Source organism: Camelina sativa, chromosome 14 (assembly GCF_030686135.1).
Source record: "Camelina sativa cultivar CO46 ecotype springtype chromosome 14, ASM3068613v1".
In the NCBI taxonomy this organism is placed as follows: domain Eukaryota; kingdom Viridiplantae; phylum Streptophyta; class Magnoliopsida; order Brassicales; family Brassicaceae; genus Camelina; species Camelina sativa.
This window is the reverse complement of record NC_141893.1, coordinates 1,686,696-1,708,654: the sequence shown is the minus strand read 5'-3', so window position 1 is coordinate 1,708,654 and position 21,959 is coordinate 1,686,696. Positions and strand designations below refer to the sequence as shown.

The following is a 21,959-nucleotide window of genomic DNA, read 5'->3' as shown; positions in this document are numbered from 1 at the left end:
CTAATCAAACAAGAAAAAAATTATGATAACCTAATTAAGTTTTAGTTCAAAATTCAAATGACTCGCTTGCTGTAGTACATGAAGTCACTAGCCAATTACAAGTTTACGGAAAAAGAAAAATGAATCAATATTTAAACTAGACCAATCAATTGTCCATGGCATAGTTGTATCATCAGACAGCCTTTACTAAGGAAAAAAATGTTATAAATTGGGTTCATAGCCAAATTTATGACTTTCAACTGTCACCAACCTTACATTTTGCTATATAAACCCTAAGAAACTCATCAGAAACCTCAACAACATACAATACGTTCCATAGAATCTAGAGAAAAAAAGAGAGGAGAGAGAGAGAGAGAGAGAGAGAGAGAGAGAGAGAAAGAGATGTCGAGAGTTTTATCAGTCGTTTGTGTCCTGCTCGCTATGTCGTTCATCTATGCACGTGCTCGTCACGTGCCGGGAGTGTCTGACGAGGGCACGACGACGACACATGACGATACAGCAACAATGCCCATGCATGCAAAAGCAGCTGATCAGTTACCACCAAAGAGCCTCGGCGACAAAAAGTGCATCGGGGGAGTCGCTGGAGTCGGTGGATTCGCCGGAGTTGGTGGTGTTGCCGGCGTGGGAGGTCTAGGGATGCCACTTATCGGTGGTCTAGGTGGGATCGGTAAATATGGTGGGATAGGCGGTGCAGCTGGAATCGGTGGATTTCACGGTATAGGCGGCGGGCTAGGCGGAGCAGGAGGCGGTGTTGGCGGCCTAGGTGGTGTAGGAGGCGGCGTTGGCGGTCTTGGTGGAGCCGGAGGTGGTTTAGGAGGGGGTATTGGTAAAGCAGGCGGTATTGGTGGTATTGGCGGTCTAGGCGGTCTAGGCGGAGTTGGTGGTGGTGGTATCGGCAAGGCAGGTGGTATCGGTGTCGGTGGTGGTATCGGCAAGGCAGGCGGTATCGGTGTTGGTGGCGGTATTGGAGGTGGACACGGCGTGGTCGGTGGTATACTCGATCCACATCCTTGATGAAGAAGATATAAAGCTATATTTGTAGAGAGAGTTTTTGTTGATTAGGGTTTGGTTAAGGAATAATTATTTAGTTCGGATGTTATTGTTGTTTTTTTAATAATTAGGTGATCATTAGTGTGACTTGTGATCTATTCTCTCGTTTCGGTTTTCATTTTGTAATGTTTGCTTCGATGTCGGGTCTTACGTACGTTATGTAAGGTGTAACTCTCTATGTGTTAATCGTTTTGGTTTATGAGGTTCTCTTCTTTCAAAGTGAAAACAATATAATATCTACATTAAGAGGGCCAAAAAGACTAAACATCACTGATATAAAAACGGAAGGAGTACAAACTTGCTTCTATATATTTATACATAAAAAGCGTATATACATTCTAAAACTAATTAAATTACAAAACCTTATATAGATAATGACCACAGTCAATAATGCATTGAACGATCTACATGCATAGGATACGTACGAATACGTTTGAAATGTCTTAATTCATACTTTGAATATAGATAACTTAAAGACCGAATAAATTCTGAAGGATAATGAACGATCATACGCTATTTAGCAAGCAGGATTTCATAGTTTGTAAATTTATTTTGAAAAAGGAATTATTTTTAGTATTTTGTTTCAAAAATATACTATAAGAAAAAGACTCTAAAATAGTTGTGGGGGAAGTCAGCAAGAATCCATACAATGTAAGCATTAATAAATGACGTAATAATTGCTTTGGGATGAGAGGGACAAAAAATAAAGAAGATAGGATTTGCATGTCAAACACTTGTAGTCCCATTTCATGCCATCGTCGTCTATTTCGCTGTCTCAAACTTAAATTTACATCTCATGCAATGCAATGCAATTTATTACAACCCTCTCAAGTTTTTTTTTTTTTCTTCTCTTTTTGGCATTTATATAATTACGTTAAATCACATAACTAGAAAAAAATTGTAGTCACATAAACAAAACTCAAAAAATAGAAAAGAAAACAATATATATTTTCAAACACGTACGTAAAATGGTAGTATTTAACTTTTTTTTTTCCCTTTCAAAACTTACTTATATTGTTGAGATATATGATTTATGATTTTGGTTTCAGTTGGAATCGTGTGGACCGAAAAACCGCCGTGTGAACTAAACTTATTATAAAAGCCCAATTAGGTATTAACGGGCCTTAAAATATCTTTCATATTCCATTTTTTTTTTTTTTAATTCAAACAAAATATATTTTTGTTTAATTAATCGGAAAAAAGGAAAGCGAAAGCAAATTAAATTTCCACAGTAGAGAGTGATAGCGGGAAGAAGCTCAGAGCGGACGATTCTCACACCGCCAAAACAAAATTTCCCAGTAGAGAGTGAGCGATGGAGAACAATGCGATGAAGATACTCGAAGAAATCAAATCTTCTGATGTAAGCTTCTCTTTGTTTCCACCTTTGATTTGATTTTTCTAGGTTTATCTCTATATCTCTATAAGAACCCTATCCTGATTGTTTCTGGGTAAGCTTCCAACGGATAGATCCTCTTTGATCAATCGTGAAATTTTCTTCTGATTGCTTTGGGTTTCACGATGTTTCTCACTAATTTGCCTCCGATTAAGTTTCTCCGTACCAACTCCTCTTCAATTTTATTGGTCTGGATTGAGGTTTTTTTTAGCGGCTTAATGTATATTTCTTTGTTGGTTGTTTGTGCAACAGCTTATTGAGAATCGTGTTCAACTACTCACACGGCTCAGTCAGTTAGATATACAAGAGGATTCTGTTTCCCCCTCTTTTGTGGAGACCTTAACAGTATCCTCACTCACATACCTTTTTTTTTGGATGTTTCCCCTTCCTTTTTGTTAAACTATGTTTATTACTGAGATGTGGATATTTAATCTTTGTGTGTGTGTGATTGTTGGTTTCAATATGATGAAGTGAGCACTTTAGAGATGAAAGTTATATCTGCTGCTTTATTTGCATGTTTCACTAAGGTTCTGATAGTTATATACATGCTTTAAGTGGTCTGTTATGGCATGTTTCAAGTATTCATTCCTTGACAGCTGTATAGACACTCTGGGAAGACTTCACTTGTCTTGATGTTAGCCAATGTTTGCTGAACAAGGCAATTTTGCCTGTGACTTCGAAATACCTTGCTTTGGATCGGCCTGATTGCTCTCACTTCTTTCTTGCTTTTGGTATTAAGGTACAATGTGTTTTTTTTTTTTCATTTTTGCTGCTTATTGCTGAACCTCAGCTTTTAGAGTGTTGTTGTATTTATATTTTCTCACTCTACCTCCTCTAGGTAAGCCAATGGTGTGCAAAACATTTAAATATGTCTGTAATGTCGATGGAGGAGTCTCAAGAGGAAGAGCATTCCAACATTTTCTTTCAGGTTAGTGATGCTTGATGGTCCTGTATGGAAAAGTCTGTCACAGCTAAGTGGGTTCTGGGAAACTGAATTTTGCAATCATTGGGTTGCAGCTTCTTTTGGATTATCTTCGCTTTTCTGCCTCATGTTTTACTGCTATTGGAAAAACATGTTTCTTGAGTGACGAGGCCTCAGCTGTTACAGTTCATAAGTTTGTTTCAGAGCAGCTGAATTTGATAAAGGAAGTGATATTGAATGCCAAGGTATCTCTGAAAATCATCTTTCACTAGTTGCTACTAGTACTGTATCATACTCCTATCGTAGACTGAGATTAGTATTATGCATTGTTGTCATCGTTTAATAGCTTTCACCTTTCTTCTGGAACAGAAAGTTGAATCCCTTTCCTCGGAGATTCTTAAGGCTGCACAAGTAGTAATTGACTCTATTGTTCGTCTGTGCAAAGAGTACTCTCCAGCTGTGGATCAGGACGTAAATGAAATGAAGACTCATGGAAATGTGGGAAAGGCAAGGATGGAGGAAGATAACAAGGTGTGTAATTTGGAAAGCATAATTATGCTGGGAGTTAAATCTCTAAGTGAATTGGGTATGCTTGCTGCAAAAGATGGTGGTAATCTTGTGACCATTCTTAATACATCATGGAAGGGTGTGATTACATTGCTTCAGATAGACAAACAGACAGTGTTATCTCGGGTAGATGTAGGAGAGATCATATTAAAGCTAATGTCACTGATCAAGGAGTCTCTGAGATTTGCTGCTCAGGCTTGGTCTTGCTCGGTGAAGGATAACATATCTGCAACAGAAGCCAGAAGGGTCTTTCTTCCTGTGAAATTTTATCTTATCAATGCTGTTAAAGTTGTGGCGCTGTTTCCAAGCCAAGCGTCTATGGTGTTAAAGGAAATATCACTCTGCACCTTGATGATCTCTGCTTTCAAATTTTCACTGAGCCAACAATCCCATGGCAAAACGGCTAGTGAAGTAATGACTGATCTTCTAGAGAAAACGACAGTAGATCTTCTAAGTGCACTATTGAACACAGCTGAAATAACACAAGAATTCAGGATCACACTTCTTGATTTGTTGTTCATAGATGAACAAGATTTCTCAAACCAAGTTTGTAAGAAACAGAGCCATGATTCTCAGACAAAAACATCATTGGTAGATATCTTGTCTTTATCTGTTGAATCCACGACAAATGTCAGAGGTTTGCTCCTGGCCCGGGTTGTACTGTTCCAGTCCGTCTTGAGGTATTCTTCCGAGCTTGAGGAAGATGCAAAACTTGCTGTCACCAGAAAGCTGTATTGGCTTCTCGACATATTAACAGAAAAAGAGGTTTACTCTTCAGTCCTTTCTTCTCAGCTTCCAATCTCAGATGGTTCTGGGAAGAAAATAATCTGGGAATCCATGTTTTCAGCTCTGCTCCTGTCTCTCAAAACCCTTATGATTATACTGTCTTCAACTCCTGCCTGGGAACAGCTTGAAACATTCCTACTCCAGAACCTCTTACATCCTCACTTCTTGTGTTGGCAGATAGTGATGGAACTCTGGTGCTTCTGGTTTCGTCATGCCACCAATGATTTGGCGGCCGCTATGATCGATAAACTTTGTAGTTTCATGATGTCAATGTCATCATCAGAAACACCGCTTTCTCCAGATTCCGTTCTCAGAAGAACTACAAAGTCCATCTGCTTTCTTCTTACCCACAGCCCAAAATCATTAACAGCTCAAGTTTACACGAACGTTTCTGCTGAGGGCAGATCTGACTCTACACCAGATGTGTATCTAGCCTTGTTATTAGACGGGTTTCCGCTGAATTTTCTGCCAGACAGAATAAAAAACGATGTGAAAAGACAGATATTTGCAGATTTCGTCCACTTTATCAAGAACTTCAATGAGAAACCATCACGTTATTCCAAATACACTGTGCTAGGAGCTCCAGTTTTTGCACTCTCTGCTTGCCTTCAGATACTGTAAGTTACTCTGATATCCATTCTTGATACTTCTCTGGGTATCTTGTCGCACGAGATAGCAAAACCAGATATTTAGTAACTAAATTGTGTGAGCTTTCAGGGTAAAATATCTAACGACATACCCTTATTTTTTGTTGTTGTTGTTTTTCTTCTGTGTAGAAACATGGGCATATCAGAGATTGATGCCAAAACTCTGAACTTTATCGTTGCTGTCATTCAAAAGTACAGAAACTCCAAAGATGATACGAGGAAGGATCATTACAGTGAGATTCTCAGTGGAACGCTGTCCATCATCTCAAGAAACGAGCAGCTATACACTTGCCAAGAAATGAATAATGTTATAACAGAGCTTCAAAAGCTTTTCATATCAGAAGCTGATAGTCGTCATCTGCATAAATCCAAGCCAAACCTTGCTCTCTTCTTGTCAGGACTTAGCAAATACGAGATGTCTGAAACCGAAAGCTGTCCAAAGAGCCGCGCGGTTTGGGAACTATACCATATGCTTCTCAGAAAACGCCACTGGGCTTTGGTTCATAACGCGGTTACTGCGTTTGGATACTTCTGTGCACGTACGAGCTGTAATCAGCTATGGAGATTCGTACCTGAAGATGCAGCTCTAGCCTTCGATATACCTTCTGGAAAAGAAGCAAAAACAGAGCGGTTCATGTCGGAATTAAAAATGTTTTTGGAGAAAGAACAAGCGCTTCTCTCAGTCACACCTTCGGAGGAGGAAGTCGAGTTACTTTTGAAAGAAGGCAACGAGGTTAAGGCAACAGTGCAGAAGTTTGTAGAAGGAAGATGCCAGAGGTCAATAGAAGTAGAGAAACGACCGAACAAGAAAAGGAAACTTCCAGAAGGAATTTGCAGGGGAGTGGAGCTATTGCAGAATGGAGTGAAGAGGATCAACGAGGGTTTAAGCGAGTTGAGGTCAGATGAACATGGGAATGAAGAGTTTCAGAAGAGTTTATTGAATCAGTTTTCGTGTCTTGAAGATTTGGTCTCTCATTTGTTAAGCCTCACAGCGGCTTCGGATTAACTAAGGTATGTTGAGTGGCTATCCCACACTGTTAGAAAGACTTTATGGAAACAGAAAATTACTTAACAAGATAAAAAGTACAAGATAAAAAGTTGAAATAGTACCCGGGCGGGTCATTGGACGACTAATTTCACTCAATCCATTAAGATCCGAATCTAGTCTCACTAAATGCTCATTTACTACTGATTTGCTTGTTTGTTTGGTATTGGCAATTATTACTATAAAGTATATAAGGAAAATGTTTCGAGCCATTGGAAAATAGTCAAATACTATATCCCAAGAGGCAATAGCAATCTGAAAAAAAAAAGCTGCATGCATACTAATTCAATCTATAAACATCAGATGAGAAATCGGCCAAAAAATTACATTGTTATGTCATTATCAAACCTTAAGGTGCGGATGATTCAATATACAAATTGTAGTATGTAAGATTTAAGAAGTACCGGAAAGCCTTTAACAACACTGCTCTCCAAATACCAAGATCAAAGACTTTAAGCCTCTAACCGTTGCGTCGGAATAAGGTATGTTCAGTAGCTATCTCGGCCCACACTGTTTTGGGCTAACAGATCATGCCAAGATCATCTTGGGATTAAAAATGTTCTCCAAGAATCTCTATTACACTTCACAAGAGGAACTTGTCATAGATACGAACGGGTTACCACTTAAGTTTTTGAACAAAAACAAATACAATGTACTTGTTTCGATCATGATCCATTAAGATCCATTTTTTTTTTCAGTTGGGTCAGACCATACTTAAGTGCTCATTTTACTGTTTTGCAGGTCAAATGGTATTTACTGATACTATACATGAAATCCTTCAGTTTCTTTTGATTGGGTCAATAGTCAAATGACATTACTACTACAAACTGTACAAGGATCGAGCCACTGGGAATACTATAAAACCATCTCCAATAGCAGTCTGAAAAAAGCAATCTGAAATGAAATATATCAAAATGGGAGATCAGCAAAAAGTTAATATTGTTTTCTTGTTCGTGTTTCTTTTATTTGGTTCGGGTCATGGCAAGATCCCACCATCCTGGCGCGATACGCACGTCACGATGACAAACTCGATTGGCGGTCCACCTCTTACCATACATTGCAAATCCAAGCAAGACGATCTAGGACCTCACGTGGTGCCTTTCCACCAATATTACCAATTCAAGTTTCAACCAAATTTTTGGAAATAACATTGTTCTTTTGCAGTTTTCAGTGGGGCAACCAATTCAAATGGTTTGATATATTTGATGCTCAGAGGGATCAAGATATATGTAAAGATCAATGTAAATGGGATATAAAACCTAATGGTCCATGCAGGCTCGATAAAAAAGGCCCTACATGTTTTCCTTGGAATAAGTAATTTTATATCATCTATGAAAGATGAAATATAGATATAGGTTATATCACTTATCAGATTCAAAAAAATAAGTATTTTTTTTTGTTTATGTTTACCAATTTACACGGTGACTTTCAGCATGATTACCAATTTAAGTTCCAAACGAATATTGGGAAATCAACATTGTTCTTTTGCAGTTTCCAGTGGGACAAACAATTCAATATTTATGTTTTCTATGTAACTGGACTATAAAAAACTGATGGTGCATGCAGGCTTGGTAAAGAGCAGAAATGTTTTCCTTGGAAGTAATTTCATATACATATATAATTCTGTTTAGTATATCTAAATGATATTTAATTTGTTTTTGTTTTTAATGAAATACTAGGTGATACCCTGTGCTACAGCACATGATTATATATTTTGTTAGTTACTTTTTTTTGTAATTTGTATTTTTGTAACGTAGTTTTTTTATTTTGACTTATTTTTTTTGTTTATATAGTGTTTATTTGTATATTTAGGGTTATACAGTAAATTGGAAATCCTAATAGAGTAAGTAGTTTGTAAAATGTAACTTTTCACGGAAACATGCACACCGCAATATTGGATAGTACTTTTGTAAGAGAATAGACACTCCTCAATATCGGATAATAGTTTTGTAAGAGGATAGACACACCGCAATATCGGATAGTAATTTTGTAAGAGGATGAGTTTTTCTTTATTTTGGTTTGCCGTCGAAAGAGGAAAAATTGCTTGTTTAATTTTAGTGTGAGATATTTCAATGGTTAGGAAACCATTATATTTATAGTGAGATTAAATATATTTAGGTTATCATTTAAAAGTTAATATTTGATATATCAAATCTCAGCAAAATCGAAAAAAACCAATTTAATTTATAGTTTGATAAAAATACATGTTTTAACGGGTTTAACTCAAACTTTTTTTTATATTTTAAAATTTTTAAGTTTAAAAATATTAATATTACTTAAATATTTTTTAGACTTAAATATATTATATTATTTTAAACTTTCGACGGAGTTCAAATATTTATAATAATTTAAACATTCTATAAAAATTTAAATATTTATAATCTCTTAAACTTTAAAAAAACATAAATATACTATAATATGTTTACTTTTTAAAAGTTTAAATATGCTCAAATACAGAACCAAGTTAAACTGTTAAATTTGGATACCTGATAAATCAAGCTTCCTGCTCATTTGTACTCAAAACATATTAGTCATATATTTATCGTGATTATGAACCATATTCCAAAATATTTAGTCGATGTGGGATATACAATACACATTTGCTATAAATTAGTTTACAACTTTACATATATATAATTTCTGCGTTTTTTACTCTTTCCATCTGTATTAATCATAATTAATTACTATAATTTAGTTAAGGAAATATTGAAAAATCTAAACTAAAATGATGATTTATTTTTATTTAATTGTATTAAGTTGATTTGTTGTTTCCGTAAATATCTCACAATATAAAAGCAAATCAAATAAGTTTACATATATATACAATTTCGTATTTAATTTATTGATTATTTTGGAAGCAACAAAGTCACAATCTATAAGTATTAAAGATTTCTCATTATTATTAATATGCGTAATAATTATAGGGATTAAGTATGGTAGTAGTTAATATTTGATATTACTGAAGCCATTAAATACTCGATACCAGATTCTTTATTTATAGGGATTATACCTCTGTTTGGCAACATAAATAATTACTCTTGAACCAAACAACATACAAGATCCAAATATTATAAACCTGGAGTACAAACAAATATGCGAGTTTTTTTTCTTCTATTTCCGGGTTAAAGAGGATCCGCGTCCCGACCCGGTCGTAATTAAGTGGTCAAGCATGGGGTATAATAGTCATTTAGATAAATCGTAACTATAAGTTAATTTAATTAAATTAAGTGATTCTCTAATCATTTTTAATGAAAAACGTACTAAAACAAAGTCATGGTCCAATTTGAGTCTAGTGAGTACTTCTGCTTTAATAGTATAGATGAACCGCGCAACACAGGTTTTTGCTGTGTATATTTATATTATTATAATGAATATTTTCAATATAACAATTATATAATTAAATAAGATAAAGATTAATTAGTTGAGAAAGAGAGAAAGTTCTTTGTAAAATAAAGAGAATATAGGTTAATATTTTTTTTCGTTATGTCTAGGGGAATTTATATGTAAGGGGACTAGGGGATCTGGGGAATCTGACATCTTGGGGCGAAAAGACTACCAGCAAACGAAGAAAGAAAGAGGAAGGAGAAAGGGGTAATTCTCGGTGACCGACGTAAGGCCGATCTCCGGTGAACCGAAGTAAGAGAAACCCTAATCGCCAAAGAAAGCTCTCAGGCACACATATTGAGGCACTATCCGTCAAAAAAAATATTAACCTATATACAAAGCCGGCGTGGAGATGTACTGGGCTACAAGCGAGGGAGAATATTGGACCTCATAGTTTTTATTTCTAGTTTAATTTTCTTCTTAAAAAAATAAAAACATATGTTTTAGACATTGACAAGGTTCGAACCTAGGAGCTAAGACTCGGCTTTTACAGTTTCAACCACTAGACCACACAAAAATTCTTGTAAACTCGGCCGAAAATTAGTTAATATTTTAAACGGCCGTAAGCATGTGCTTTGCTTGCTTGGCCTTGTGGCCGGCTCTGCCTATATATATAATTAGATCTCTTGATTAGTATTGTTCACAAAAAAATAAAAAAATAAAAAAAAATAATAAATCTCTTATTTAATTAGTATTTAAAATTTAATTTTGTCTTGATATAAATGTGATTCTTTTCTTCATATACTTTAGATAATCAATCAAGTTTATTTGTATCTCCTATATATTAATAGCTGATGTGTCGCCGCCAGAGAGCTTGAGACAAATATAGTTATTTAGCTTTATTTAAACAAATATATTATTTACAACTATATGCCATTGTGTTTTGAGAAAAAAACAAATATGTTATTCTTAAAAACTTTATCACATAACTTTATTAATATTAATTAAATTTAAGCTTTAAATATATTTTATATATTAGAAAAATGATTTATTGAAATGCATCTGTAACCCATTCGGATTTCACAAATTTAAGCGAGACAGATGCAAAGACATATTGCTGCTCAAATTATTTAAACCTGTTGCAGGATGGTTTAGTGGACGAGTTTGACCGAGTTAACAATTTTATTTAAATTATCCAGTTCATGTAGTTTTTGTTTGTTGCGATATTTATGTGATTTGATAGTTCAAGATTTTTATAAAAATCTAACAATCACTAATTTGGTTTACATTCTATCCTATCCAGATATGTCATTATGTCAATCAAAAATTTACGGTAACACGATTACTAATTTAAATTTTTATAACTTGATGAATTCAAACCAATATGTTTAAATGTTATATTAAATAAATATATGTACAAATGTAATAACTTAAATAAAAATTTCACTCTGTGTAATAGCACAGGTTATTACCTAGTTTACTTAGAATGACAAAAATCGCCTTCCACTTGTGATATCTTGTTTGCTTTTTTTAATTTGTTTGGTGTATGTTTGTATATACCTCTTCAAATTTACCCGAGGAAACATGAATCGGATTAAACCAAGATAAACCGAAATAATGGGATTGCTCATGGTAAGAAACAAGCGTTTTTGGGTAGACATAACAAGATCAAAGACGACTTTCCACACCGCGGCCTCGGAATAAGGTATGTTCAGTCGATACACACTGTTAAAAAAAGACTTTATGCTAACAGATCTTGGGATTAAAATTGTTCTCCAAGATACAGAACAAGCACTTCTCTCTATTACACTTTCACAAGAGAAACTTGACATATAGCTAGATACGAACGGATTACCATATAAATTTTTGAACAAAAAAAAAATGCAATGTACTTGTTTTGATCATGTCTTTGGACGACCACAATCCATTAAGATCCAAATTTTTTTTTGTTTTTTTTTTAATTGGGGTCGAACCATACTAAATGCTTATTTTACTGATTTGCAATTGCTGGTCAAATGGTATTTAATGAAGTCCTTGGCATTTATTTTTGATAGGTCAATAGTCAATTGGCGTTACTACTACAAACTACAAGGATCGAGGCACTGAAAATACTATAAAATCAACTCCAAGAGCAGTCTGAAAAAAAGCAATCTGAAATATATCAAAATGGGAGATCAGCAAAAAGTTAATATTGTTTTCTTGTTCGTGTTTCTTTTGTTTGGTTCGGGTCATGGCAAGATTCCACCGTTCTGGCGCGATACGCACGTCACGATGACAAACTTGATTGGCGGTCCACCTCTTACCGTCCATTGCAAATCCAAGCAAAACGATCTAGGATCTCACGTAGTGCCTTTCAACCAATTTTACGAGTTCAAGTTCCAACCAAATTTTTGGAAATCAACATTGTTCTTTTGCAGTTTTCAGTGGGGCAGTGAATCCAAAGAGTTTGATATATTTGATGCTCAGAGAGATCAAGATATATGTAAAGATCAATGTAAATGGGATATAAAACTTGATGGTCCATGCAGGCTCGATAAAAAAGGGCCTAAATGTTTTCCTTGGAAGTAGTAAATTTTATATGATGTTATGAAAGATGATATATGTATAGGTTATCAGATTCAATAAATAAGTTTTCTTTTCTCCAATAAAATCAATGAATATAAAACTTGACTAGATTAGAATTTATAGGGTTGCTTGATCCAGTAAGATGATATTACTTTTGGGAGACAAACGAAGACAATCAAACCGGATTATTAGACATCTTTGGTGTCCAAAATGACCGAGGGATCTTCCTTCCACACAACATCATCATAAGAAAAGGCTTTGGCCAAACAAGTAATCAACTGCTTATGAATCACTTCTTCCGAGGGAAGCAGAGCATCCGTCTCTCTTCTCAAAGATGTAACCTCCTTATCAGCAATCCCACAAGGCACAATGTGCTCAAAGTACTTCAAGTCAGGATCAATGTTAAAGGCCAAACCATGACAAGTGATTCCAGAAGATATCCTAACCCCAATAGCACCAATCTTTCTATCCCCGACCCAAACCCCAGTCTCACATTTGTTTCCTGCACGAGCTTTCACACCATACATGGAAGCAAATTCGATCATTGACCGCTCCAATGTCTCCACATAGTTCCTAGCACCAAAACCAATGCTGCGTAAAGAAATGATGGGGTATAAGATGGCTTGATGAGGGCCATGGAATGTGATGTCTCCTCCTCTTTGAGTATAATGAAGCTCAGCTCCAATTTTTGTGAGTTCAGATTGAGTGATCAGTAGATTGTGATCGGTTCTACGTTTTCCAAGTGTGTAAGTCGGTGGATGCTGAAGGGAGAGAAGGGTATCTGGAATTTGATGAGCTTTTCTCTCGGAAACTAACTTGTCTTGAATTTTAAGGGATTTCAAATAGTTGACAGTGCCTAGCCTCCAAACCTCCAACGTTCTAGGGGATCTCATTCCCTGCACATTGTCACAGACACAGAATCCATAATTAGCAACTTCAGCTCTAAATATTTAAGCTAACACAAACTTAATATTACTAATGGGATTCAAACGCATGACTATAACAGCAAAGATAATTCCAAAAGGAACTAAAGCTAGAGTTAAGAATCAAATCTGAGGAGCTAGGATAGAAACACAAAAGGCAAAGACATGAATAGTTTTTAAGTACGAGGTCCGTGAGGCATTTCATCGAACACTTAACATGCATTGACAGCAAAAAGCCAGTACAAAATCAGATTACGAACCGATTAAAAACCCATAAAGCGATCGAATACATGGTTACAAGAGCAAGTAAGTAATCGCTAAAGTGAGAGACTTTGAAGAGAGCTAGATTTACCGATATCGTTTCAAATCGTCTCCTCCACCGAATAGTTTCTTCCACCAGATAATTTCAGATTTAATACAAACCTCAAAATTCAACGACTTTGCACTTTGTACCCTTAAGTTTTCAAATTTCAGAAAATACGCCCGTATCTATATAACATATCTCACAAAATTTTCTCTATTTTAATTTTAACAAGAGAAAACCCAATGATGTTTCCAATCCTTTTGTATTTTAGAAGAATTCAGAGAAAAATACATATTAAAGGGAAAGATTGTACACTTTCAAAACTTAGGGGGGGGGGGGGGGGTCGAATTCGAAGAAAAAAAGTTTCAGTTTTCCAATAATTTGATCTTGTCGAGACAACTGTTCATCTGCCGAGTCTCCTCTTCAGACAAGCTTTTACTAGACTGATCAAACTTCTCCTTGTCGCACTTCAAGGCCGTATCTCTACAAGCTCTGATGCATCCGCTGATATCGAGCAAGTTCAAGACCACCGGACAGTTTCCTATGCTTTTGACCAACGTGATTGCCGACCAAACTTGTCTGTGATCCTCCCTTGATGATCTAACAATGCATAGCTTTGTGATTGGATTCACGTATTTCACCTGGAAGGATCCCATAGACGAACCTAGACCACACTCGCCGAAATTGACGAGGATGCTGTCTTTGATTGCTTTGGAGAGATTGAACTGTGTAAGAATAATCGGTGTTCCTTCCCCGAGAAGATCCTTGTCTGGATCCATAAATACCTCCATCAACATGTATCTGTTCTTAAATCCCACCATGCTTCCTTCTTCGAGTCGATACTGAACTAAGCGGCGGCCAATTCTGAAGACTTAGGGCTTTCATATATTGTAAGAAGAAGAAGAAGAAGAAGATCACGTGGAGTCACGTGAATTGCTAATTAATAATGGACTTGGGTCTTTGAATATATCTTAGATGGGCCTAGTAAAAGCCCAGTTCATCATATGTTCCACTTTGTTTTGTTGTTTGCATTTTCTTTCTACTTCATCGGAATCCCTAGAACTAACACTCGATTTTGAGCAAAAAAAAAATCAAATCGAAATCGGATCAAAATTGAGCGTTGAAGATGACGGAGGCGATGATAAGGAATAAGCCAGGGATGGCGAGTGTGAAGGATATGCCGCTGCTTCAGGATGGTCCGCCACCGGGTGGGTTTGCACCGGTACGATATGCTCGCCGGATATCCAATACGGGTCCTAGTGCTATGGCCATGTTCCTTGCTGTTTCTGGTGCTTTTGCTTGGGGAATGTACCAGGTCGGCCAAGGAAACAAAATCCGCAGGTACGTAAGAACCATATGCAATAGCGAGATCGCTTTTGCTAAATTTTGTGTTTCGAGTGAATAATGTGTAGTAAAGAAAAAAAAAGGTTAAATTGTGGTTAGTAATTGATGAAACTTGAGGAAGTATATCGTAATCAGAGATGTTGGTGAATATTTTAGCTTCTTTCGGGATCACTCTTGATTTGAAGCTCGACATGTCTATGGAACCATAGCCTTGTTAAGGGGTTTGATGATTTCAGGTTGTTTTGTACTTCTGTTATCTCTAGTTTAGCCATTGGCTTGTTGAATCATTTTTTTTTTGTGTGTTCCATGGCACTTTGGTTGAAGCTTGATCAGTATGACATTATTCTTCAGGTTGTGTCTTTCTATAAAGAATATAAAGTTTGTCAAACAATCTGTAAATCCCTTAAAGGCACAATTGTTAATATGTGAATCTAGTATAAAGAAAGCAAGCATCTAGTTGTAAGTTACGATACTAGTTGGGATACTGGTTCTCAGTAGATTGCTAGCTATTAGTATTATATACTTCATCTTCTTATGCTCCTTGTCTCCAACAGTCGAACTCAGAAGAAAAGAGTATCGAGCTTGCTATAGGTCTTTAGAGGACTTGCAATGGTTTGCTCCTAACAAGAGAAACTCATATTTCTTGTCATAGACATCCTTAGCTTCTCGATTGGATACTTCGAATTGCATAAATTATCAAAAGTACAAATGTGTTTTGTATCAGTAAGTATTCAGATTCAAAGTTCTAATCAACATTGATGTGATGTCTAGGGCGTTGAAGGAAGAGAAATATGCTGCTCGTAGGACAATACTTCCCATTCTTCAAGCAGAAGAAGATGAAAGGTAATATTCTTGAATTTAAGTAGTATTTGTTCCTACAGCAACCTACAGACGGTAAATCTTATTTCAACCATTCTTTGTATTTTTCAGGTTTGTGTCTGAGTGGAAAAAGTATTTGGAATACGAAGCTGATGTAATGAAGGATGTTCCGGGATGGAAAGTTGGTGAGAATGTGTACAATTCTGGTCGTTGGATGCCACCGGCTACTGGGGAACTCCGTCCTGATGTCTGGTGATTTGGTAGTTTCTCTAAAATGCATATGATGATGATGATGATGATGATGAATGAATGAATATCTCACCGAGGATTGACTTGTTCTTGTCTTATCTTTTATTCATCGGGTAATAAGAGAACGATTCAACATACAGTATTCTTCTTGTATTGGTTTTGCTGGAACATCAGCCTGTGTTTGTTTTTCTGCAAGTTTTTCAACAGAAAAAATAAAGGAGTTTAAAACAGTTTCATCAGCAAGCTTCCAAGAGTGGTTTACTTTTCGGTTTACGAATTGATTTTCGGTTTAATTAATGACGATATTACCAGAAATTGGCTTATTTGATTACATAGAGATCCATATCCTGCTGAAATTTTCACATACTGTATTAAACGAACCAAAACCCGTTTTATAATGGTTTTCAACCCGGTTTGGCTCTTTTTCTAACAGGTGTCCGTAAGTGATTTGCCTAATATCAAACCCAAAAGATATCGTCAACCAAGTTCAAAAGCAAAAAATACAACAAAATCTCTATAAATTAATAAATTAATACTGTATAAATTAATAAATATTATAAATTAATAAATTCTGTTGTTTCTAAATCTGATGAAAGATAACAAAAATTTCATAAAATAATAAAATAATATCTTTTTTAAAAATTTTCATGTAAAATATGGTTCCAATAATATTATAAATTAATAATAATGTAAATATATATATATGTTGATCTTATAATATATGTTTTAAAAATTTAATTTTCCCTTCTAAAACTCATCTATATAAAACAATTGTTACATATTTTCAAACTATAACGATATACAATAATACTCTATAACAGATCTTCTGGAGCGCAACGTTCGTACCAAACCATCTAATGTCGTCTATGTAAACAGTACAAATGTGATTTTTGGCGTCCGTTATGAAGATCGTGATGCTGATTGGGTCGATGACAAACAGACCAGGGATTTCATCGCCGCACTAGCTACCAACAAAAATAATCCGGCAGCCGCTAATGCTCTAACCACCATGGCCCTGTTTGCACTCGTGACAAAACCGAAGGAAGCCGTCACCAAAGCTCTTGTTCTTGCTGCAAGGGAGGCCATCGACGCTGGCCCAGCTCCCGCCGGCCCAGAAGATGAATCCAAGTGCTTCTATGGTTTTTGAAAACTTTGTTTGGTTCGGTTCGGTTCGTTTCTTAGCTTCCTTGTTTAAATCTCTTGTTTCAATTTTGGTTTCTTCCTTGTTTAAATCCCGTTTCAATTTCTTTATCAACATTTGTGAATCATTAAATCCCACTGTCTTGTTTTGTTTTTTTATAATTTCTCTGGATTTTTCCATTTTTTTCACATTCCGGTGACCCGCCGGTGCACCGGAGAAAGAGAAAAAAAAACCCTAAAGTCACGTGACTTTCTTGGAGCCGGTCGGGTATTTTAATTTGTGTGCAATTCACCCGATTCGATTATTTCGGGTTAAGTTTACTTTGGGCTAACTCTAATCCGTTTATGGGCTTTCCTAGCCCATTAAGAACGAAAGTGTTATTTCTCTGCCAAAACTTAATAAATTCGAATGCTTGCTTTCAAGACTACAAAAAAGTTCAGATCATGGAAGACCTAGAGAAAAAAAAACAAAAGGTCAAGAAGAATCCATGACACATCCATCAATTTTACTATTTTCACTCAACATACGTGAAAGCGTTAATCACACTCTTCTCTTTACAAACATCAAAGGAGACAAAAAAAAATAATTAGGGCAAAACAAATTGTTGATGGATGCAATAACAAACATGTGTTACTTCTTACTTAGTGGAAATTTTATTTTCTTCTTTCTTTTGTACATAGAAAAATAATTGCCACTCCCAGTATGTATTAAACGAACCAAACCCCGGTTTATAATGGTTTTCCTCAAGTTTGGTTCTTTTCTAACACGTGTCCGTTAGTGATTTGCCTATATCAAACCCAAAAGAAGATATCGTAAGCAAAAAAATATCTTCTTTCTCTCTCTCTCTCTCTCTCTCTCTCTCTCTTTTCTCAGTTCTCTCTCGCTGAGCAAAAACCATGATTACTGTCACCTCCAAGCTCTCTCTCCTTCCTCCATGCTTCTCTGTCGTTAACTCTTCCTCTCCGCGTTCGAAAGGTGCTCAATTTCGTTTTTGTTGCACTCTCTGTTCACAACACATCGTTGTTGATTCTCCAGTTTCTTAAAAGACCCCTTCTTTACAAAAAAAAAAAAAAATTCGAGTGGAAACGATCCCTGAAACTCGTTAAAGCGATATAATTTTATATATTAGATTCGGAATTTCTTTTGGAACATATTGGTTATGTTTGTCGAATGCTTGAACTGGTCGTCCATGGCTGTCTGTCACTGTCGAGTTCGAAACTTTGAAGATACAATTTTGTGTTAGATTAGTAGTATGTTTTACTTCACTGTGGTAGTTTATTCTTGAAAGTATAAGAATTTATGAACAGATTTCGTTTCATCTTGCATCGATCTCTGCCTTGTGTGTGTTTTTTCATGAAGCCTTCTCATATATGGGTTCTAATGCAGATATGAATTCAGAGCCAAAAAATAAAGTTAAACTAAGACAAGACTGGAGGGAAAAGTCCAGACCTATCCCACCCGGAGGAACCTATCCAGCTAAAGACCATTGCAGGTTCGGTTTTGTCTTTTATTTTGTTGTTGTTGTTGTTGTTTACATCCCTATTTTTTTGTCTTGTTCTTATCAAAATCCTTGGTGTTGTAATGGGTTTGCAGTCAATGTGGGTTATGCGACACCTACTACATTGCCCATGTGAAGGATGCATGTGCATTTCTTGGAGATGGAATGTCAAGGATTGAGGTAATCCCCATATGGCCTTGAAATGGATAAGATTTGCTGCATTTCAAATTGATGGCTTAAGATTCTTATTTTGTTTTAAGGTTTTGTGCAGAGCTTGGAACCTGTTGTGCATGGTAGAGGAAGGAATGCAGATTCCTTAGCAGATACATATTTTGGGGTGCATCAAGAGCAGCTCTATGCTCGTAAGTTGAAGCCTGTTGAAGGTACACAGACGCTTCCTTACCACTGTTACCTTTTCTAGTTTTGTGTCTCGTTCAAGATAAAACATGCTTTGTCTTACTGGTTACTCTTTTGTTTAATTTTTATACAATATCTGTGGACGAAGGCTTATATACATTTTGTTTGGTTCTTATTACTCATCTTGAAAGTTATGTAGCATTTGCGTTTCATGCGGTTGTAAGTAGGGATGAATGTCCACCTAAGCTTGAATTGGGCTTAGTTTTGTGGTTTACTTTTCCTTCTATCTTTGGTTGCAGGAGCACAGTGGACTGGAATCGTCACAACCATAGCCATTGAGATGTTAAAATCTAACATGGTAGAAGCTGTTGTCTGTGTGCAGAGGTAACACTATTGTTAAATATTAGAAATGTACTAGGCTGACATCTATCAACCATGCTTCAGCTTTTTCCATCTAATCATGTATTTGAAATACTACAGTGATCCTGAAGACAGATTATCTCCAAGACCAGTACTAGCCAGGTTTTACCCCTTTCTTCTGTGGTTTATTTTTGTAGCCATTCTTCCGCAAGTCTCCATTTTGATTGTGGATCCATATTCAGCTATTACTCTGACTTTAAATGCCTCTTAATATTTCATTTCTTTTCATTCCAAGGACACCTGAAGAAGTTTTGGCTGCAAGAGGTGTCAAACCAACTCTGTCTCCTAATCTGAATACGCTTGAATTAATTGAGGTTATCTGCAAAACCCTCTGTCTCGTATGTGTTTTCTATCGCCGAGTCCATTTCAAATGAAATTGAAAGTTGCATTATAACAGACTTCCGGAGTGAAACGTCTTCTTTTCTGTGGTGTGGGTTGCCAAGTGCAAGGTATGGTTCCAACTTTTTGTGGACGTATATTTCAAGTGTCTCCATACTGTGACTCTCATAGTATTGTAATGCAGAGTGATTTCTTATACTGCAGCATTGAGATCAGTGGAGAAGCATCTGAATCTGGAAAAGTTGTATGTTCTAGGCACCAATTGTGGTAATTTCCTCAGCCTATCTAGATTTGTTCTTGTGTTTTGCTTTGGGGTCTCGTACGCGTAGGTATAGGATTGCTTATTACATGTTTTGAACAAGTAATAATAACACCTTTAATCAATAGTGGACAATGGAACACGAGATGGACTAGACAAGTTTCTGAAAGCGGCTAGTAAGGAGCCAGAGACTGTTCTCCATTATGAATTTATGCAAGATTACAAGGTTAGCATTAATACGAACCATACTTATCTGACATTTTCTTCGGCGTTGCTAATCTTGTTCAACTTCTCTTATAGGTCCAACTCAAACACTTGGACGGACACATTGAAGAGGTATAGTCGCTTCAAATAATGTGTTGTTCTGTATTCTGTAATGTTGCAGCTTAAAGTCGTTTCAAAAACTTTCTGGGTATAACAGGTTCCCTATTTCTGTCTACCAGCAAACGATTTAGTAGACGTCATAGCTCCATCATGTTATAGGTAATACAAGTCTCTTCATTGGTGCTATACCTTGAAATAGACTAGCTATAGGAAATTTGTAAAAGCTTGTCTACAATCACAACCCTTTCTTTGTTTTTTTCATTCTGCAGCTGCTTTGATTACACAAATGCATTAGCGGTGAGTGTTCTTCTAGCAATGAAGATGTCTTTCCACTTAATTTTGAGTCTGCCAATTTCAAACATTTCCTTATGTTATGCGCTTGTTAATCTAGGATTTGGTTATCGGTTACATGGGTGTTCCAAAGTATTCAGGTCTGAACATGACTGACCATCCACAGTATATTACAGTGAGGTCAATATTTCTACTTATTTTAGAATGGACCATATAGGTTCGCCTGGTTGGATAAAAATAGTTTTGTTTATGCCTTAAACCACAGGAATGAACGTGGGAAAGAAATGCTCAGCTTGGTAGAAAACCTTTTGGAGATCACTCCAACAATCAGCAGCGTAAAGTTTCTGACATTTGTGGTTATTATATTTAATAAGACTTAAGAGTGTGTTTAATACAAAACTCAAACAAACACATCTTTTTGCTGTTGTTTCAGGGTGATCGACGACCTTTTGTGACAGAAACCGTTAAGGCAGATGATGATGCTAAGTTTGGTATGTTTTCAAAACTCTTCTGTTTCTTGACATATTTCAGTTCAAGCTAATGCTAGATCCAAAAAAGAAATTTCTCATGAAATGTTTGCAACTAACATTGTGATGTAGTCTTCTAATCTTCTAACTTTTCTATAATTACTCAGGTCAAGGTCCTGCTCAGCCAGCGCCACTATTTGTTGGGAACATTATTGCGTTCATCCTAAGTTTGGTAAGATTCTTTTCTCATGAACAAAACAGGGAGGCAAGCTCATTGCATAAAAAAATTCAAGACTCTCCTAATTTGCAAAAGCATGCTTTCTTCAGGTTGGTCCTAAGGGTCTAGAATTTGCTCGGTACTCGTTGGATTACCATACCATCAGAAACTATTTGTATGTAAACCGAAAATGGGGGAAACAAAGGTAAAAATTTGAAGCACACTCCTATAGATAAACGTTTATGCTAGCTGTGTCTTTCTATATTATCGAATCGCCCTTTAATAACCAAAGCGGCATATTTATTTGCAGAGCCAACAGCCACATGCCATCATATGCGAAAAAGATAGTGGAAATGTACAACAAAAACGGCCAAATAGATCAAATGCTCTCCAAGAAATGAACGTTTTAGGTCTTTTCATGTAAGTTTGCAAGTGTATATCTCATCCTACAGTGTGTAAATGTACATTGGTCCTACTGTTTCTCAAGTTGTAGTATGTTAGTAATATCCAAAAATATTTCCCTCGTGAATTTGGTAAGACACCGGCAAGAAAAGATGGGTCGGTTTGGTGTTTTCTGACAGAGAACAGGGAATAAGAAACAGTCTAAATCAGCGGCTGAATCAAAATCATCCCATGTGGTTTCCTTCCTCCATATCTCTAGGTTAAGGTGATGTCTGAGTAAAAGGTTGCAGGGTTTTGCATGAGAAC

The 21,959-nt window shown here is 36.2% G+C and overlaps 6 protein-coding genes and 2 pseudogenes across 11 annotated transcripts; 6 read left to right on the top strand and 2 right to left on the bottom strand.

The window, feature by feature from the left end:
• The first annotated feature begins 162 nt into the window (after positions 1–162).
• LOC104738992 (uncharacterized) lies at positions 163–1,249 on the top strand. Its single transcript, XM_010459222.3, has one exon. The coding sequence runs from the start codon at positions 382–384 to the stop codon at positions 1,012–1,014; it is 633 nt and encodes a 210-aa protein (XP_010457524.1). The 5' UTR covers positions 163–381; the 3' UTR covers positions 1,015–1,249.
• An 850-nt stretch (positions 1,250–2,099) lies between these two features.
• LOC104738990 (uncharacterized) lies at positions 2,100–7,774 on the top strand. Of its 3 annotated transcripts, XM_010459221.3 has the most exons (8): positions 2,100–2,410; positions 2,696–2,788; positions 3,048–3,182; positions 3,282–3,371; positions 3,461–3,610; positions 3,735–5,335; positions 5,495–6,376; positions 7,152–7,774. In XM_010459221.3, the coding sequence occupies exons 1-7, from the start codon at positions 2,363–2,365 to the stop codon at positions 6,369–6,371; spliced, it is 2,994 nt and encodes a 997-aa protein (XP_010457523.2). In that variant the 5' UTR covers positions 2,100–2,362; the 3' UTR covers positions 6,372–6,376; positions 7,152–7,774. The 3 variants fall into 3 exon arrangements, with proteins under 3 accessions (XP_010457523.2, XP_010457522.2, XP_087341003.1); XM_010459220.3 differs by lacking the exon at positions 7,152–7,774 and having other exon boundaries at positions 5,495–6,535; XM_087484877.1 differs by lacking the exons at positions 3,461–3,610; positions 7,152–7,774 and having other exon boundaries at positions 2,241–2,410; positions 5,495–6,535.
• On the top strand, positions 7,310–7,728 carry LOC109128625 (S-protein homolog 5 pseudogene; annotated as a pseudogene).
• Positions 7,775–11,870: 4,096 nt separating the features above from the next.
• On the top strand, positions 11,871–12,384 carry LOC104738988 (S-protein homolog 5 pseudogene; annotated as a pseudogene). Its single transcript, XR_015580209.1, has one exon. The product of XR_015580209.1 is annotated as an S-protein homolog 5 pseudogene (transcript).
• A 4-nt stretch (positions 12,385–12,388) lies between these two features.
• LOC104738989 (octanoyltransferase LIP2, mitochondrial) lies at positions 12,389–13,706 on the bottom strand. 2 transcript variants are annotated; one of them, XM_010459219.3, is made up of 2 exons: positions 13,575–13,706; positions 12,389–13,195 (listed from the first exon to the last, which is right to left on the bottom strand). In XM_010459219.3, the coding sequence occupies exon 2, from the start codon at positions 13,190–13,192 to the stop codon at positions 12,488–12,490; it is 705 nt and encodes a 234-aa protein (XP_010457521.1). In that variant the 5' UTR covers positions 13,193–13,195; positions 13,575–13,706; the 3' UTR covers positions 12,389–12,487. The 2 variants fall into 2 exon arrangements, with proteins under 2 accessions (XP_010457521.1, XP_087341002.1); XM_087484876.1 differs by having other exon boundaries at positions 13,483–13,594.
• A 66-nt stretch (positions 13,707–13,772) lies between these two features.
• LOC109128624 (putative ribonuclease P/MRP protein subunit POP5) lies at positions 13,773–14,347 on the bottom strand. The gene has a single exon (XM_019235407.2). The coding sequence runs from the start codon at positions 14,345–14,347 to the stop codon at positions 13,892–13,894; it is 456 nt and encodes a 151-aa protein (XP_019090952.2). The 3' UTR covers positions 13,773–13,891.
• Positions 14,348–14,456: 109 nt separating this feature from the next.
• On the top strand, positions 14,457–16,177 carry LOC104738986 (NADH dehydrogenase [ubiquinone] 1 alpha subcomplex subunit 13-A). Its single transcript, XM_010459216.2, has 3 exons — positions 14,457–14,867; positions 15,642–15,713; positions 15,801–16,177. Exons 1-3 carry the CDS (start codon positions 14,653–14,655, stop codon positions 15,943–15,945), a joined length of 432 nt encoding a protein of 143 aa, XP_010457518.1. The 5' UTR covers positions 14,457–14,652; the 3' UTR covers positions 15,946–16,177.
• Positions 16,178–17,867: 1,690 nt separating this feature from the next.
• On the top strand, positions 17,868–21,780 carry LOC104738985 (7-hydroxymethyl chlorophyll a reductase, chloroplastic). Of its 2 annotated transcripts, none has more exons than XM_087484874.1 (19): positions 17,868–18,054; positions 18,466–18,571; positions 18,673–18,757; positions 18,849–18,960; positions 19,234–19,318; positions 19,415–19,456; positions 19,590–19,668; positions 19,752–19,803; positions 19,898–19,960; positions 20,081–20,178; positions 20,253–20,288; positions 20,374–20,435; positions 20,546–20,573; positions 20,668–20,747; positions 20,833–20,902; positions 21,001–21,058; positions 21,202–21,266; positions 21,362–21,456; positions 21,562–21,780. In XM_087484874.1, the coding sequence occupies exons 1-19, from the start codon at positions 17,976–17,978 to the stop codon at positions 21,650–21,652; spliced, it is 1,386 nt and encodes a 461-aa protein (XP_087341000.1). In that variant the 5' UTR covers positions 17,868–17,975; the 3' UTR covers positions 21,653–21,780. The 2 variants fall into 2 exon arrangements, with proteins under 2 accessions (XP_087341000.1, XP_087341001.1); XM_087484875.1 differs by having other exon boundaries at positions 17,898–18,054; positions 18,838–18,960.
• The last annotated feature ends 179 nt before the right edge of the window (positions 21,781–21,959 follow it).